This window comes from Brienomyrus brachyistius, chromosome 10 (genome assembly GCF_023856365.1).
Source record: "Brienomyrus brachyistius isolate T26 chromosome 10, BBRACH_0.4, whole genome shotgun sequence".
NCBI lineage: Eukaryota > Metazoa > Chordata > Actinopteri > Osteoglossiformes > Mormyridae > Brienomyrus > Brienomyrus brachyistius.
The window spans coordinates 14,266,040-14,284,142 of record NC_064542.1 but is presented as its reverse complement, the minus strand read 5'-3'; the positions used below and the strand labels follow the sequence as shown (position 1 = coordinate 14,284,142).

The 18,103-nt window shown below is 41.0% G+C and overlaps 1 protein-coding gene across 5 annotated transcripts in view; it reads left to right on the top strand.

Moving 5' to 3' along the window:
• The window catches only part of frmpd3 (FERM and PDZ domain containing 3), a 112,057-nt gene that overhangs the window by 70,553 nt on the left and 23,401 nt on the right, over positions 1 to 18,103 (top strand). For 2 of the 5 annotated variants that reach the window (XM_049027479.1, XM_049027469.1), the window contains exon 1: positions 3,563 to 3,689. The exons of the other annotated variants lie outside the window; for them this stretch is intronic. In XM_049027479.1, the coding sequence (XP_048883436.1) occupies positions 3,663 to 3,689 (27 nt within the window). In that variant the 5' untranslated portion in view covers positions 3,563 to 3,662. Of the gene's footprint in view, positions 1 to 3,562; positions 3,690 to 18,103 lie in introns of those variants that run through there. 5 annotated transcript variants of the gene reach the window in all.

The following is an 18,103-nucleotide window of genomic DNA, read 5'->3' as shown; positions in this document are numbered from 1 at the left end:
ATAAAAATATCATTCTGCTCACAACTAATATGTCGAAAATGACTACATTATATAAAGTTATTACAGTATTGTAATATATCATGTTTGATACAACATTAAATGTCAATCCATTACACAAAGTAAAAATACTTCTCTTTTAAATTTAATTCAAATTACCATTAGCAACATCAGCGATGTAAAGAATATAATTATCACACATACCACATTTGTGCAACTGTTGCACAAAGTAGACTGTGTGACTGTGTTCTTTAAATGGTGAATAATTGAAAGCTCATACATGTAAATATCACTGAGAAATCAATTTAAACAAGTAATGTCTCCATTTAATGTCTCCACTCCATTCACTTTGCTGGACGGAGTCGTGGCTCTGAGGTTAGGGATCTGTGCCAGTTATTGGAAGGTTGTTGGTTCAAATCCCATGAATGCCCCAAGTGATCCTACTCCATTGGGCCATTAACCCGCATTTGCATCAGCCTGGGTATATGATGTCAATCTAAATCCAGCCCTTCAAAGGGGTCCTTCAACTTACAGGAAATAACTTGGGGGTTGGCATTCCAGGATTGGCTTTCCAGTCACTGGAAAAACCTCACACTGGTCCAGACAGTGTGGTGCTGAGGTATAGCCAAGGCTGCACTCAGGTTCTTATCCCTGTGGTGGTTTGTTGTGCAGTGGGTGCAGCAACACACTGTAATCAGGGCATGCTCCCTACCAATGTTTCCAGTTAGACAAAAGTGAATAAACCAGACACGTTACTTGTGCATTGTACTTGAAACACTCTGTTCCTAGTCACACCATAACAGTGAGATTAGCTCATAATAAACATAGAGCCTAAATGAGCAAAGTAATGAAATAAATATAATTTGATTTTTAAAATGAGAAAATTTTGCATCTTGATGCTTGTATCAGAGTGATGGTTATTGAATTATTTACTCAGTGGTTATTCAGTGATCTGTGATGAAGAGAAACACTGTTAATATTTGGCATATTGCTGCAGCTGTAGTCTCATACGATACACGTCAGAGCAATTGGCAGTAGTAGTTAAGCGTTAATCAATTGCCTCTATTATGTTGAAATGTCATGGTATTTCTCATCCTCCCCCACTCACAGAAACTGTTGTGAACAGAATCACTGCATCTGCAATGTTTCACACTGTATTTTTTTTTTCATTTTTGCATGTATTGTGCATGCGTGATTGGCACAGTGTCTCAGTGGGTAGCACTGTGGTCTCACCCCTCCAAGGTTGGGAGTCCCACCTCTGCCATGTTGCACAGGTTTCCTCCCACAGTCCAAAAAGCAGCAGTTAGACTAAATGGTGTCTCCAAATTGCCCAGAGGGAATGGTTGTATATGTGTCCTGTGATGGAATTGCATCCTGTTCAAGGTATACTGGGTACCCCCACCATAACCAGTGTTGGGATTGGCTCCATGTGACCCTGGCCAGGATAAGCAGTTAGAAGATGGCTGGATGGATGGATGGATGGATGGATGGATGGGATCCATAACAGTCAAGTCTAGATTTCCATAAGGGAAATGCATGGAAAATTGTAATCTATACAGTATATGTTGTAATTCTAAATCAATTGTCAGATTCTTTTAAACCTGACAGATTGCTTATTATATAACATGAAATACTTAACATTGTATCTGTGTCTGTCACTTATTAATGTAATACATTGTATCAGGTTTTTATTACATTAATTATATGTTATATAATATAAATATTGTATACATTAATTATTATATGTATTTCTTCGGCTAAGACCAAACAAAAAGAATTAAATTTACCCTATTATATTTTCAGAGTTAATCACATGCATGATTGCTGAAAATTCTGTGAAAATGTGAAATACGAATTGGTCTTTTTAAGACAACCTAGACAGTCATTTGTTTGAAAATAAATAAATAACAGAAAATTCTGAATTTCTGTTCGAGATAACGAGCCTTTTGCTTCATCACTGTCTCGCAGCTATGGCTTATCCTGACGGAGATGCGGTGAGGCTTGAAAGCAAAGCCTCAATACCGAGCTCATAACACTACACAGACAATTAAAGGGGATTTTGAAGGGGGGGGTGGGGGGGGACTGGCAGAAAATGGAATGATTAACAAGCATTGTTAGGAAGGACGTGGAGAATACATGCAGCAAACTGACACTGGCTTATGGTAACCCTTGAGGATGTCATTTGTGCAACCATTGGGACGACGACATCCCTGGCCAAACTTCAGCATTCCTAAAGTAAATTTAAAAAATGCTAATCGCAGAACAAATATACTGGGCTTTTTTGGCTATGGACAGTTTGCCTGTTTAGCACACATTGTACCTTTGCAAGCCTATAGGAGCAGAATTTGAACGGTACGCTTTATAATGAATGAGCAAAAACCAATAATTAAACGATAAAAAAAGAAAAGCAATGTTTAAAGATGTTAATGTGATTCCACCTTTTAACTCATTAAGAATTGCTCCGAGAGACACCTTTGTTGTTATTGCGGCAGTGAGCAGTCTCATTATAAGGGGCTGACGCCTGGCTTTTTAGAGGAACCGGGAACCCACGAGCCAGTTTGTCATGTTCTACTTGTCTCTCGTGAGACAAAGTATATAAGACTGACTGGCCAACAGGGGTTCTTGGACACTGCAGAGCTGCACAGAATTCTAATCTCATTTTCGTACATCGGGTAATTAATCCTGACGCTAAGGAAAAGCATGTTATCTCGTTAATAAAAATCCAAATCAGCAGCCTCTGCGTGAGGAGTTTGCATGTTCTTCCTGTGTTTACATGCATTTCTGCGCCAGTTACTGCCCAGTGGGTCATCGATATATCTGAATTACCATTGGCTTGTGCTCAAGTGTGTGTCTGTGTCCTGGAAAGGGCTGGCATCTGCTCCAAGCTTGTACCCTACCTTGCGATTTCTGTGATAGGCTTTAGGTAATCTTCCTGCATTAGAAAAGTAGCTATCAAAAATGGACAGGAAAATTGAATCTGACTACTTGATAGATTTCCTCATAGATGTTTATGTGCATGATATTAAGTTCCCCATAAGGTAATTGGTTAATCTCGACTCAGTAGTAATACTGACATGTATTTATCTTGCTTTATTTATGGATCTGTGTGATGTGGTGGACTACTAGTTTATCACCACCGAGCAGTAACTCTGCAGTATTTTCCTACACTAGCACCTAGGAGGAAATGGGCCGACCAGCCAGACCGCTACACACCAGAGAGATATGCGCTTGGTATTCCCTCCGTGTGTGCAAACAGTTAAATCGGGCCATCTATCACCCTCTGTGCAGCAGCTCTACACCAGAAAGCCTTCCAATGCCAGGCTGGGAAACAACGTGACAAGACCGAGAATGAGGGTTTGGCATCAGGCTGGACGCGCCTTGTCATAAGGCATTTCCAGCATCCGTGCAATTACGCAGGAGACTCTCAGCCGAGGGATTGTAAGGGGGTACAAATGTGTGTCCCCACGTGTATTTTTGCAGTGTTGCAGTGACACACTCTCAGTATTAATGTCCTCTCTTTGTCTTTTAAGACACGTTTGGATGCGAGAGGCCTGTCTGGTGCAGACGTTTTGATCCTTGGATTGAAGTCTGAAGAGGGGGAAAAAAAATCACACTTCAGCTTCAGGGAGAAAGTATTGATCTCCCCTCTCACATTTGAACATCAGATGGAGGGAAATAGAGCTGGAAATAAGGTGAAGGTGAAATGCAAACCTAAGCCCACTAATAAAATCTCGACAGTAGGACGCGGATGGATGGATTGATCAGTTGTGTAAAGAACAGTTCTGAGCATAAATCGCAGCTGGTAGGCAAAATTTATAGGTAAAACGAAAAATTATTCAGCCGCAGGTTGATTATTCACACTCGTCAGGCTCCCCTTTCTATCCACCTTGATGAACCAACGTGCTGTTAGTCAGCCTCCATTAATGAGAATGTATTCGCTCTTTACAAAAAAAAAAAACAAAGCTTTAAAATGCCAAGCAGCTCATTTACACAGACACTCAGTCCAGCAGGTACACCCACTCGCTAAGCGACAATACAGTGTCTGCATGGAAACGGTCATGTGCGTGTGTGCGACGCCACACGGCGCCGAACAGGCGCATGCGGAGAAAATCGCCAACTTGACGGACGCGTCATAATTTACACCAGCCAATGGCCTGGGCTTGCTGTCACCTGGAGCTGAGAGCTCTTTTCATCGCATGCTGACTTGTGGGGGTCTGTTACAGCTTAAGTGGAGCTGTAAACTATGTTTCAGCTTCCACCTCCACAGCTTTCACCTGCTTTGTGCATTTCCTCCCACTCTGGAGGAGCAAGAGCCCTGTCTGCTGCCCTTATCTCGCATCCCTCAAACGTTTCTTCCAGGCTCCCTTGTCCTTTTTTTCGTGGTTTGGCTTAACAAAGGGCTCCCGCCAAAGATCTCCATGACTAGACATGCTTTTTATACATTGTAATTCAGGTTATCCTTATATAACACTGTACGTACGTGGATGTTAATTTTGGAGATATTTTAGCAGCCTCGAGTGCACATGCTTTACGCGGACAAAAATATGGGGATGATGCTGCTTCAGGATTCAAGAACTGGAGGAAGCAAAATTTTATTTTCATGTCTACTGATTACTCTGAAATTCTAATTTGCTTGTTCACTCTTAACATGTGTCCAGAAAATAAGTAACAATATATAACAACAACACAGCAGACACCAAGAATGATCCTGTAGTATGTGCGACATTACAATATGAAGTAAGATAAAGTGTGAGTGACTGCAGCAGAAGTTATATTATGTAACCGTGACAGTGTAACAATATTAGTATTAAAGTGTAGATTTTATCAGTACTTGTTGAGTAGTCACAGGACCTTTGGACAAAAAGTTTGCCTGAATCTTGATGTTTATGGTGTTTATGGTCTTGAACCGCTTGGAAGAAAGCACTACCTCGGGGGCTTGGCCTCCTCCCCCTCCTCCATTGTTTATGATAAGGCCTATGATGGTGGTGTCGTCAGCAAATTTTATAATGGAACTGGTGCTGTGTTGGGCCACACATTTGTTGGTGTAAAGGCAGTACAGCAGGGGGTTTAGAAAGCAGCTCTGTGGAAAGAACCGGGGTGGAAGATCAATTACTGCCGACACGCACGTGATTGGGGTCTGCCAGTGAGGAAGTTTAAAATCTAGTTGCAGAGGATGGCATTAAGTCCTAGTTCCAGGAGCTGGGTAGTCAATCTGAAAGGGATGACAATGTAAAATGTCAATCTATAATCCACAAATAATAGCCTGGAATAACAGTTTCTATTGTGCAGGTGGGCGGGAGTGTTGTGGAGTGCAAGGGATATGGCATCATCAGTGGGCCTGCTAAGCAGATTGGAGGAGGTCCAATGTTCCAGCACCAGCCTCTCAAAGCGCTTCTTCTCAATGGAAATAAGTGGCATTGGGCAGCAGTCATTAAGACTGGGATAATGGTGGTGCTTTTGAAGCTGGTGAGAACTCTGAAATATCTCAGAGGGACTTTAAAATTGTCAGTGAAAAGCAGCTGCTAATTGGTTGCTGCAGACTTTTAAAACACAACCTGAATCTTCATTTGGTCCAGTTGCCTTGTGGATGTTGACTAATTTGAAAGTCCTCTTCACCTCATCCACAGAAATAGCAAAACTAGGGTCATGCAGTGCAGCAGGAGCTCGCCCAGGAGATTCCTTTTTAGCAAGCTCAAACCAGGCATAGAAAGCTTTCAGTTTGTCTGCAAGAGAGCTTCTGGTGTCCATGACTACTTGTGACCGGTTTGCAATCTATAAATGTCTGAATGCCCTTCTATATTTGGCATGTGTGAAGGGTACTGCCAAACTGCAATTACTATTTGTTGCTGTTCTGTCATTTTCAGCTTTTGATTGCTTCATGAAGTTCATGGTTGAACTTTTACGTCTACCCGTCTTGAGACTGAAATATTCTTGTGCTGGTTTGTATTCTTTTAGGAAGTTCTCCGGAGATTTTGGTTGGTACATAGTCATATATACAGCTATTATGAAGTTGGTGACTGGTAACATCAAGGGTGTAAACTTAGGTAAGGATGGTAGAGACATGTCCCAGTATTGTGGAAGTACCATGTATGTTTATGGGGGCACAGGGTCTGGGGCAGATTTGGTCCCTACCAATGTTAAAACTAAGGAGTATCCTTTGAGGTTTGAGTGTCACATTCGTCTATATCAGGGAATAAGTTTCTGGAGATAGTCAAGTCTACTGAAACAAAACAGACCTGAAGATTTTCCCCCACGTCCCGGGTCCGACACCACACCATTTTCATGACCAGCTGCACGTGATTCAGCCCCCGCTTGTAAAAAGAAAGTAATAGGTCAGACAGGTTAAGTGAGGCGAAATCCCCTAGTATATGCATTTTTGTATGTGGTGATGCTATGAAATTCATTCAGTGCAATGTCAGTATTCCTTATAATATAAACCGCAGTCATAAAAACAAAGAATCAGCAGATACTCCGGGTTTGGTGAACAGTGAGACCCAACATCAGCGGCCCACGTTATTTATGAGAAAGCTTACACTTCCTCCTTGACATATGATTCAGTCCGATCAGTGTGGCAGATGAAACACCCTCCAGTTGGATTGTGCAGTTCGGCATGCTGGCGGTCAGCCATGTTTTGGGAAAAATGAAAACACAGCAATTCCTCACATGCCTTCGGAAACGCCTTCATCCCCCGAGATCATCCAGTTTATTGTCCAGTGACTAGACATTGGCTAGGAAATTGCTGCCAGTGGAGGTTGACGCACACACAATTTTGTCCATACTTGGACGCTTGCCCACTGCCATTTCCTCACTTGATGTTTCCAGGTGTTCCGAGGTGATACCATACTGTTTGCAGATGAATCTACAAACACCAGGTCCATCACATTAAAAGTGTTGAATTGTTGTGCTGATGAGCAAAAGAATCATGAATGATAAGTGAGCAAACTGACCGATTGTATAACAACAAGAACAAGACAATAAACACAGTAACAATACGCTTTTAAGGAGTGACACACAGCATGTTGCCACACACTGGTCCTATGCTGGATTTCAGTTTCCTGCTGTCATGCCCAATACAGCAGTTCCTTCATCACCTTCAGCTACAAGCTAGAGAAGACCAGTCGTCCCACTACCCTCCATATGATAACTTACAGCAGTAATAGGAGTGATCAGTAGTCATTTAACCTCCTTAACAGTAATGCACTTAATGGCACATATCTTGGTTCATTTGGCTATCCTGTTGCTTAGTCTTGTCTTCTTTCACCCTCTCAAACACACACATGAATCGGTTTGTATTTTTAGAATGTTGGATTGATATTGTCTTACTAACCAGAGTCTTCTATTAAACCAACAATCTTGAGAGAATAAACACTGTTATCTCTTTACCCGGACCCCTTGTGACAGAATACTGAATCATATTATGAACTCACTGGAGTGGGAAAATCTACCCATGGTTAATAAAAACATATGACTTCGCATGGAAGCGGCGGAAACACTTTCAGAGAGGCCATGCCAGCTCGGAACCCAGAATCCAGAGCCACTACATCCATTAGCAGATAGAGTTTATTTTCCATATAGTTTCCCACTCGTATAGTTTTGATGGGAACCCAGATTCATCCTTCATGTTTTCTTGTCAGCCCTGTAGTAGCCAAGACCTTCTTAATAAACATTAACTTCATTCTTCAATTTCTTTACCATCAGAACATGCTCTTGCTGGGTCAAGTGTCATCTGGGTGCTGCAGGGTCCAGACATCCTAGCATGAATAAGCTTGTCCAGTGTCTCTGAACTGTCCTTAGCCACACCACAGTTGGATGAAGGTTGTTGGTTCTTTAACAGAGAGACCGATGTGCTGCTGTCTATGGAATGTCTCGAATGTCACATACGATTAGGTTGAACACAACTGGAGTCAGCCAGTGTTAGCAATAACATATTGTCAGAGTTTGAAGGACAATTTAAAAAAGGGCCTCTCTTGTCCAGATGACATGGAATTATTCATTGCTTTATCAGTCACAATTGATAATTTACTAAGGGAACACACACTTGGGAGATGTGAGACTCATAATCTGGTACACTGTCATCATAAAGCCCCGAGTCAGTCAACTTATGCATTTAGGTCCCACCAAGTTTTTGCCTCAGGAACATTCATGCAGGATTACATGGTCATCATTTGTATTCTGAACAAAGGGAACTCGAACTGGTGAGTCACCCCACACAATGGGAATATTGTGGGCCCTTATGAGTAGTGCTGTTCTCACTTTCATTAGTAATACCACTTCATTTCAGTAGAATTAACTTGGAAGCAGGTGTCACATAAGTCCACAGCCTTCACATACTCTAGTATATGAAGGGAACCTAATTGATACTAGACTGGTGCGGGAATGGAAACTCCCTGTACACACCTGCCTGGCACTAACACAATTTTGGAATTAGATAGGAAGCCTGTAAGGCCATGAATGGTCATTGTCATCATTGCTCCTGTCTGAATGAAGCTGGGAGAGTCCCTCTTTTAGGAACTTCGGTTCACGGTAACCCGGACACATCATAACCACTGAGTTTCAGGTCTTCCCTGCCTCCGGTTTCAGGAACCTGACATATTATGGACAACAGGGAAGATTTTAGAGAAACTGCCAGTACACTCTGCAAGTGATGTGGAAGAACATGTTCATGCTATTTCACCTGCTGTCCTTCCATAATACAGTGATCTTAAGGAGGTTTTTAGTAAACACTGGCCAGCCTATAACTTCTTCCAAAACACTTGTGATTTTGCTATTGATCTAATACCAGGAACCACACTACCATGAAGATTCATTTACCATCTGTATTTTCCAGAGTCCAGAGTCAAGGAGGAATATGTAACATCACTCTGGGATCTGTTATCCCTCCATTTCCACTGCAGCAGCCAGTTTATTCTTAATTGACAAATGGGATGGTGGACTACAGACATTAAGTATTGGAGGCTTAACATTATAATAGTGAAGTACTAGTACCCTCACCGTTTTTTCCCAAAACATTACAACAGCAGTTCTCAACCCGTGAGTCGTGACCCAAATTTGGGTCACAGCAAGTTCTGAAAAGATCCCAAAGGCAGAGTTTTCAAACCAGTAAACTCATAGAGTATATGCTGATCCACCATCAGATGTCCTAACCTCAATTCTATAATTAACCTATATAAACGGGTCTTGGGTTTGCAAATGCTTAATGCAAAACCAGTGAACACTCAGCCAATCCAAGAAGACAAACCACAGATGCTTAATTTAAAAGTTACTAAAACATCCAATCAGATGTGTGCGATAGGCATTGATTGGCATAAATTGCAGAGTAAACTGTGCATTTGATCATAGTGTTAATTTACACCTATTCTTAATATAGTGTCGCACTGAGCTGGCATGCTAAAAACTGGCTCGCAGTGCAAAAAGGTTGAGGAGCACTGCATTAGAGTAAGAGAAGAAGACAAGAATCTACAATAAACTTCATATAAAGAGTAGTGATTATCTTATCCAAATATGGGGAGGTTTTACATGGAAGGCAACTTTCCACATCTGGGCACTATAAATATTTCACTATGCCTTTTGGATTATCTAACGTTCCTATTTACTTCCTGGCATTTCTTAGTGATGAGCTGTGGGATATGCTTGGTAAATTGCCGGTAGTTTACTTTGATGATATTCTTATCTACTTCTCTGATGAAGAGAGTCACTATAAATATTTCCACACTTCCACCTGAAGCGCCTCCAGTAGAATCAGAGAAGCGTAAGCTCGACGTGAGGTCCTGAAGGTATTCAAAATTTTACCATAAGTTTATTTGTAATTTGAGCACAGTAGCTGGTTCATTGTGATATTTCTGGTGAGACAAACGAGAGTGATGTGGACCCAAGAAACATGTGATGCCCAGCTAAATGGATGGATTCCTCCTTCATTTGACACCCAACAATACAAGATTTCTAGAAGCAATATTTGGTGAGAAAATCAACCAAACCTTGGTTTGGAGCTGTGCCAGAACAGAGTGGAAGGGCATGTAGTTATATAATTCTCTTTATTTCTATGACAAGGTTCGTCTGACTCGTTCAGTAGAACGAGTAGAACATTGCTGATAATAAATGGTACCCGAATGCCAAACTTTAGCAATGCTACTTTGCATATGTGATTTTACAACATGCAAACACAGCTGGATGTCTCAGCAGGCAAACACATGGAATTAATGGTGACTGTCGCGTTTGCTTTTTCAGCCAGGCTTACAAACTTGGAAAACTAGATTTCACAGAACCCTTTCACAGCCACTTGAGTGTCAGGATAGCAACCATAAACTGCAGTGAAGGGTGACTGAGAAGTGACAGGATGGGCCTGCTGGTTTCAGGTAGGTCCATTCCAAATGCCATGCCAATGATTTGGGATAGAGAGCATGCCATCTTATCAGGCACACTGTCATTGTAATCTGATGAAGTGTGGTGTTTTTTTGGAATTCAAAGGTCTGAATCAAATAGTACCTGGAAAACTACCATCCAAAATAACTTGGTTTTGTTTTGCTGCTCCTTGTTTGACTGTTTTTATACTGGCTGACATGTTTTTGCCACAATCTGTCTTTTGTTTTGACTTAGCTGTGCCGTTTCTTTTTGTTATTCGATTTAATTTCATATTTATTTATATGTACACTTGGAGCATTGCTGGTAAAAAGATAAGTCAGTTCATGGAGCCTTTGAATTAATGTTAATGTTTCCAGCTTGGAGGCTCCCCAGTACCATCTTGATTAGCTTCATTTCTGTTTTCCTGAACTGAACCTTAGCACAGAAATATTCCCCATATCCATAATGTCACTATATATTATGCAGTGCCCTGTGTGAGGATTAGAGAATAGGGTGCTTCATTAGAATAAATGCATTCTCAGGCAGTGACCACTGAAATGCTACTGATTTTACACTGTCAACTACTGTTACTGGCTCTCCCTGACTTCTAAATTTATTATGACAACTATGTAACTGTTTATGTGCACTCTTCCATTGTACCGTATCGAAAAGAAACTTGTTATGCATTCAGCACTGAAAAAGCATGCATTGTTTTGTTTGGGAATATATCTGCAAGCAATCAGGCCTTAATATGTGTTGATAGTGCGTTTAATTTGCTGTCGGGCGAGTTCAACACGATTCTGTGGCAACAGTATTTTTATTAATTTTTTGCACTTCGAGATTCTTATTTCAGTACTAATGAGAAGTGTTTTATTGCTCATGCATAGATAATTGAGTATTATCAGTCCACAGTTAGCACCAACATGTATGCAATTTCCCAGTGCCACTCTGTGGAGGCACACTTGTTCCGGCTACGAGAAGTGGCTTGTGATGAGACTGAAATAACATTGTGTCCCTGGGCTGATGGCTCCTCCTCCTTCTTTATGCAGAAATAGTACTGATTTTGACTCCTATTTGCCAGCCATGGCAGACCCTAGCTGATTACACCGCAGTCTTTGTTAATAGCTTCTAACGTACTAAAAAGTGTAGTTCACTCCTTGATTTAACGGCACCCTATTTAAAGATGGGTGGTTTGATGTTCTACCGTAGAATGTTTCCAAACAAGACGGCAATATTTGCCTCAAATATGAAGCCGCATAATTGATTACTGATGCATGGAAGAGTCTGCTTTTAGGAATAAAAGCTGGAGTTCATTTTTAAAGTCTTATCACGTGCTATGAAGTGTTAAACAGATGCAATTAAAATATTAGTGCGGTGTAAACAGAAGACTGTTTCTCCAGGAAGATGAGAAATGGGCATATGGCCAATTAAATGCTCCACTGGGCAATAAGTGAGACCAGAATTCTAGCTGTAGCGACCTCAAAGTGCTTCTGATCGATGGAGTTCACACAAGCCTCCAGTTTTGATGACAAATGACATCTCTGAATTGCCACAAGGAACTCGTTCAATGGGGATTTTTTCAGAACAGCAAATCACGTGATGCATCTCTGAAATGCTGCATATATTACGATGCAAAGATGAACTGACGTAGAAGAGAGTAAGATCGGTCTTTTTTCCAAACCATTTCTTATACCTAATAACACTGACACCTCTCAGAGCTTAGCGGCTGTGTTAGGGGCCGTGCTAACTGAAAATCACACATTCAGCCCAGCCCCTGCTGTGATGTACGCCATCAACATCATCCATCACGTGGGACTTTTGACCACAGATATGACAAGGACTTCATTTGTTAGCCTTACTCATCAAAGACTCATTTGTTTGCATCTGTGATCATTGTTGATGACTCATTTGTGAAGAAAGAACAGCTTATTAAAAAGCATATTGACATAAGGGTGGCAGCATGCTGGGTGGCTAAGGGAAAAACAACCTGGGCTGCAGTCACTGTGTGGAGGAATATCGGTGATTTAATGCACTAGCTAACTCCAGTACTGGCACTGTGACAAGGAGCAATGTTCATTTATAACTCCCAATAAAGTTATTGGCAGTATTTGATTGCACTTAAAACTGGCAGTCTCATCAGCCAGTGTGACCCAATGTGCATTAGAAGAACATTTTTGTGCTAAAAAATCTCTCGGTCTCTGCCCCCGCTGAACAGAGATTGCTCATCTTAGCAGAACACCTGCAAGCAATCTGTTGGACAAAACGTGAATTGCGGAATCCATCCCTGGCATCTCCCAGCACTCGCTAACTACATCAGCATGCTCTTCCTCCTACTGTCTCCTGTCTGTTACCTATGCGAGCAGCCATCTCAGGTGTTATGGGAAATACAGCCAAGTCAATCATTTCATTTAGATGGCTGACAGGAATGTGGTTATGCGTTGAAAAATACTTTCTCAATGGTGTTTAAAATGTCACGAGGGAAATAATTCCAAAATCACCTTCGATATCTTTAATATATTCTACACCTTCTGATTCTCCTCCAATACTGAACTAGATAAACAACTTACACATGTGAATGTGATTCATCATTTGGGTATCTGGCCTCATTATGCATATGAGTGTAAATATATGATCTGTAATATGTACGGCCAGATAGAGCTGGATCAGATTGAATAACCCTGTGGCCAAACACCACAACACTGTCCTTGTCAACAAAATCGGGGCTGTTTCCCTCATTTGCAGCTGCCAGGCCAGGGGTCCATTGCACATTTATTAAAATGTTGAGATATTCATCAGCCTGTAAGACAGTTTGCTGTGTTCAGTTTTGTGCACCTATTCTTATACAAAAAACCTGAGAGGTAACTCTAAAGGTATTGTCAATGCTACAGTATTACCATTTTTCATTTTGATGTGAAAGCTTTTGAATGCACTTTCAAATTAGCACATTGAATTTGTACTGCGAAAATGCTTTATTAGAAATACAGATTTTTATCCAAATTTCTATGCGTTTTTGAAAGCTGATGTCTGTATTACTTTACCATACATATAATAATCATGCTAACTCAAGCATATATGCCAGTGTCTGGAAGGAGCAATCATTCCTTAATTGTGATTTATGGACATAAACACAAAGACCAAATGTCTCAGTGTTGCTGAAGGCCATTCAGGCAGCCCGCTCTTTGAAAATGTTAATGTGTTTTATCTAATCACAGTGTTCCTTTTATGAGTTAATTAAAATTCACGTTTTCTGTTGTCGCTTTGGATTATCCCCTCATGCTGTGCATTTGCATTTTGACCACTACTCGCGTATTGTGTTTCGGGATGCAGCACAACTAATTCTGTGTACTTGTTTTCATTATGTCACACATTCAGAAGCACAGAATCTTTGCATTAGCTAACCACTGCTCATGTCCTGTAGTATTGATTATGGTATCTATCCATCTCAGAGGCCCATTTAACCTACTGTGTTACTGCTTTATCCGCTTTCTTCAAACTGCACTTGAAGGTAAGATCAGAATGGATAGAAAAGGAGCTTTTCAAATTTCACTGTTATTTTTTATAATGTACTGTATGTTCAATGTAACAGAGCATCTTTTTACAGCATTCTTTCTACCAAAGGTTTTTTTTATCAGTTTCCATTTCCATTTAGGTTATTTTGGAATTTTTGTTGGAATTGCCAGTGAGGGCATTTACGATAATAATTCTCCAAAATGTGTTCTAAATGTGCCAAGTGAAGCAGGATAGAATGTATCAATGGGGTCTCTATTATCAATGGGGTCTCTATTCCAGATTTCCTTTTGTGTCCTGGGGACTCACTCTATGAGCCCATGTTTTTATTATTCATTCTAACCTCATGTATATTTTAAATATTTCATTAGTTTACCTGCTTACACTTCTGTGCCCATGACCCAACCCCAGATAGGCAACAGAAAATGGATGGATAGATGGATGGATGGTTTAACAAAAGTAATGATTTAATCAAAATGATTGCTCGATAATCACATAAAATGTAATTTAAGACTTAAACATAAAACTATCCAAAGGCTTCTATAATGGCAACTGTAGTATCTAGCTTATGATGAATTATAATGAATAATGTTCATCCCCCTGGGTCATGAATATATAATATTTTCCATAAAGGATCTCCAAATACTAACAGTTTTTCTAGTATATTAAAATAGCGCAATCATCCCTTTTTATTAGGATATTACCAGCAACACACACAAAAAGTCTAGAGATGAAACCCACACTATGGACTGCAGTTCAAAAATGTTGTTTTAAATCAGATTAGAATTGGCTCATAGAGTTTATCTTGTACTGGTGTGTGTTGTTTTTATATGGGAGAATGCCAGCTTCTTGTTTGAGGTTAACTTAATATTTACTTTATATCTCAAACCATCTGCTATTCGCTTGCTGAACCATTTACTACTAAACACACCTGCGCATACAAAAGGAGACATATTCTTTCAAGCCTGGAGTGCAGGGTTTCTAAAAGCATTCACCAATCACTCGTTCTTCTTCGGAGGCATTACCCAGCAAAGACAGTATGTACCTTTCTTCGGATTGTTTAGTGTGGATGTATAAGTACTGGGGGAACTTGTCTAACTCCACAGTGCAGCCTGGGTAATGTTTTCCCATGCTGTTCCTGTGTCACGCCTTTAAAGAGAATTCCCTACTTTGTCATGTAGTTTGGTTTACGCCTTGTCCCAGGATAACTAACTGGAGGAGCCAAAACAGAGGAACAAGAACCTTCCAGACTAAGGGCAGTACACCTTTGATTATGGTGCTCCCAGATCTCACAGTTATGCAGTAACAGGTTGCCTTTGACTTTCAGCAGTCTAAAAATCACTGAGAGTACTCCACCCTGAAGGAAATGCTATTCTAGAATGTGAACAGAATAACATAGGGGACAGTAGGACTATCAAGCAGGTGTCAGAAAAAACTGGTAGAGCTCCTATACCAAAGTCAGGGGTGTCTTCTACTTCACTAAACAGACTCCTGCAGGCAATGACTGCAGCCTGAGGTCTGTTTTGATGATGGACCTCTCAAACAGGTGGAGTTGGAGTAGTGCATTTTCAGACTTCCTCAAATCACCTCAAACTGACTCTAGCTCCACCAGCCACTAACTGTGGCTGGCCACGTGACTGATAATCATCTGGCTGTCTGCCCTCTCACAGGGAAACCCCATGTACACAGAGATGCTCTTCCATATGTGTCTGTGGATGGGTTCCCTGTGAGACGGCAGGCAGCCAGACGATTATCAGTCTGCAAATACCCCCTGTCAGATTTTGACTTTGGCTAGTATAGCATTTAGAATCATTAATCGCATTAAAACAGAAGTGGATGGGTCCACAAAGACGGGTTTATGTTTGATCTATTTGTTTCATTGGACGCTTTGGTCAAAGTCATATCCATCAAGTAATAAGGCAAAAAGTCTCTGCAGTGTGACTGCAGAAAATATAGGAAATTCTCAAAGATGACTGTCACAGTTTAGCGATGGGCATCATCTTGGTTCTGAACACTGATAAACACACTATGCTGTGCCAGAAATGATCCGAAGACAGTGTTGCGACTCTTCTTCTGTCCTGTTGTCAGATGTTAGCACGTGCTACTGCCATCCTGAAACTTGCGAGTCTTCCTTTTCTTACCAGGTATTGGGTTGGCCCACTGACATCGTGCCATGCAAATCCCGGACTCTGTGTAGCTGCCCCCCCCCCCCGCCATACCTTGACCCTATGAGTCAGCATGCCAGCAGTCAACCAGAGAGAAAGCAAGAGAAAAAGTTCATGGCAACAAATTTTTAAAAGCAAGCAAAAAAATGAACATGATCTATACTTGTTAAATAGTGGGCATATGGTGTTGGCAGGTGAGCCATTTGCACGGTGTTTGAGCAAAGAGCGGCTGGTCTTCATACTTCAGTAAGAACTAGAGACACGGCTGGGACCGTGGCCAGATAGAATGCCGCCTTGATCCTTATTCCAGATGGGCAATCTGTTCCCTTTTAACTAACTCTCCACATCGTGCCCAGCAAGCGTATAAATGTTACATAGCACAGCGCATCCTTTGCGGTTTCATAAAATGGCAGCATCTTTCAGGGGTACGGCACCAGCTAAACTGGCTGGCAGAGCACCATTTTCATAGCTAATTAGTGGGTATCCAGGAACCCCCCTTAGTGAGATCTGGCAACCTGTTTTAAGGGCAACCCGAAATGGGTAGTGACATAAACTTAACACATTTCCTAGCTAAAGTAGCTCATCAACAGACTTGTCGTTGAAGCCAGCATTAATGCAAAAATTCAATCAGTCAGGGGGAGGCTGTGCTAAACACAATTCCACAGAGAACGCAGATCACATTACACACAGGGTAATCAGAAATTCTGTTCCTCTGCCCACTGGTATTCAAGTAGGCAGTGACTTAAGTCTCTTTACCAACCTTCATGAGTTGTTGAGTAAGGAAACCATCTCTCTATCTTTCTCTTTTAACCAATTGACATCTGTCTTCCTGCCGTTCCATGATCCATGAAGTTTCACATTGATAAGTAGTCATTGATCTGTTTCAGTAATGATCAAGGAGTCCACTATTCTAAATCAGTCCTGCTATTTATTAAGTTGCTAATTAAGAAGATTTCTGTGTTACCAAACCACACTCCTTTTCTACTTTTTACATCAATAAATCCATCTGCTTAACTATGTCTTTTTTCTACAGAATTTGTATCATGTTTAACATGAATATTATACAGAATTTATAGTGGAGTTCACTTATATTTCATCAGTTGTCTTATGAATCATATCAAGTTATTTATTTGGAAGGTTCATTATTCAGTATAATTCAGTTTTAATCGTCCCCTTAATTCTGTAATCTATTTGTAGACTAGAAGTTTTACTTGTGCCCGAAAGTAAATTGGCTTCTTAATTCCACGTGAACTAAATGTGTGATGATTATGTTCAGCGGAAGCTTCTGGAACACGTAAAGCATTCATATGCTGTTTGTTCACTGTTTTTCCATGAGAGGATTCTGACAAACCTTCAGGGGAATGAACCCCTTTGACGACCCAAATAAAATGACGCAACCACCCCGTGTGTGTGGGCACGAGTGTACAGGCGCCCAACTGCGGACAGTATTAATGGACATAGTCCCACGGCTATCTTTGTATGCTGTGAGATTAGACCTTTCCATACATGGTCAGTGCTGCTGTAGCCATGGCAACACTCAGGCCCACAAATGCCTAGGGGACACATTTTCAAAAGATTCCCCAGCTTTTCTTACTGTAAAGGTTGGCCCATCCTGGATGTGTTCAATTAAATATGGATGGGCACCCTATCCTGCCCTACCGCTTTTATTTGTTGGTCTTACCCTCTGTTTTCATCCTGTCATTTACGTGTTGTTTGTTTTGTGTTTATGTTATAGTTTACATGATGAAGACACATATCAAATACATTTTTAATGTTCAATTAATCTGGTGATTTTAAACAGCTGGGATAGGTTGGCACCTCACCCTGAGTTGTTCCCTGCTTTGTGCCTGTAGCTTCTCTGATAGGCCACGGACCACCGTGACCCTGCAAAGGACTAGTGGCCATGGAAAATAGATAGATGTATGGATTATAGTGGTTTGGTGACATAAAGGTCTTTGTATTCCTACTGGAAGTTGGTGATGATAGACAAACTCCGAGTGAAGAAAGACAACAGCGTAAATGCATAGGATAGCAGCACTTGCTGTTTCTTTAGGTGACCTATAGACAGACTGAGGATCTCCTTATCACTGACGTTT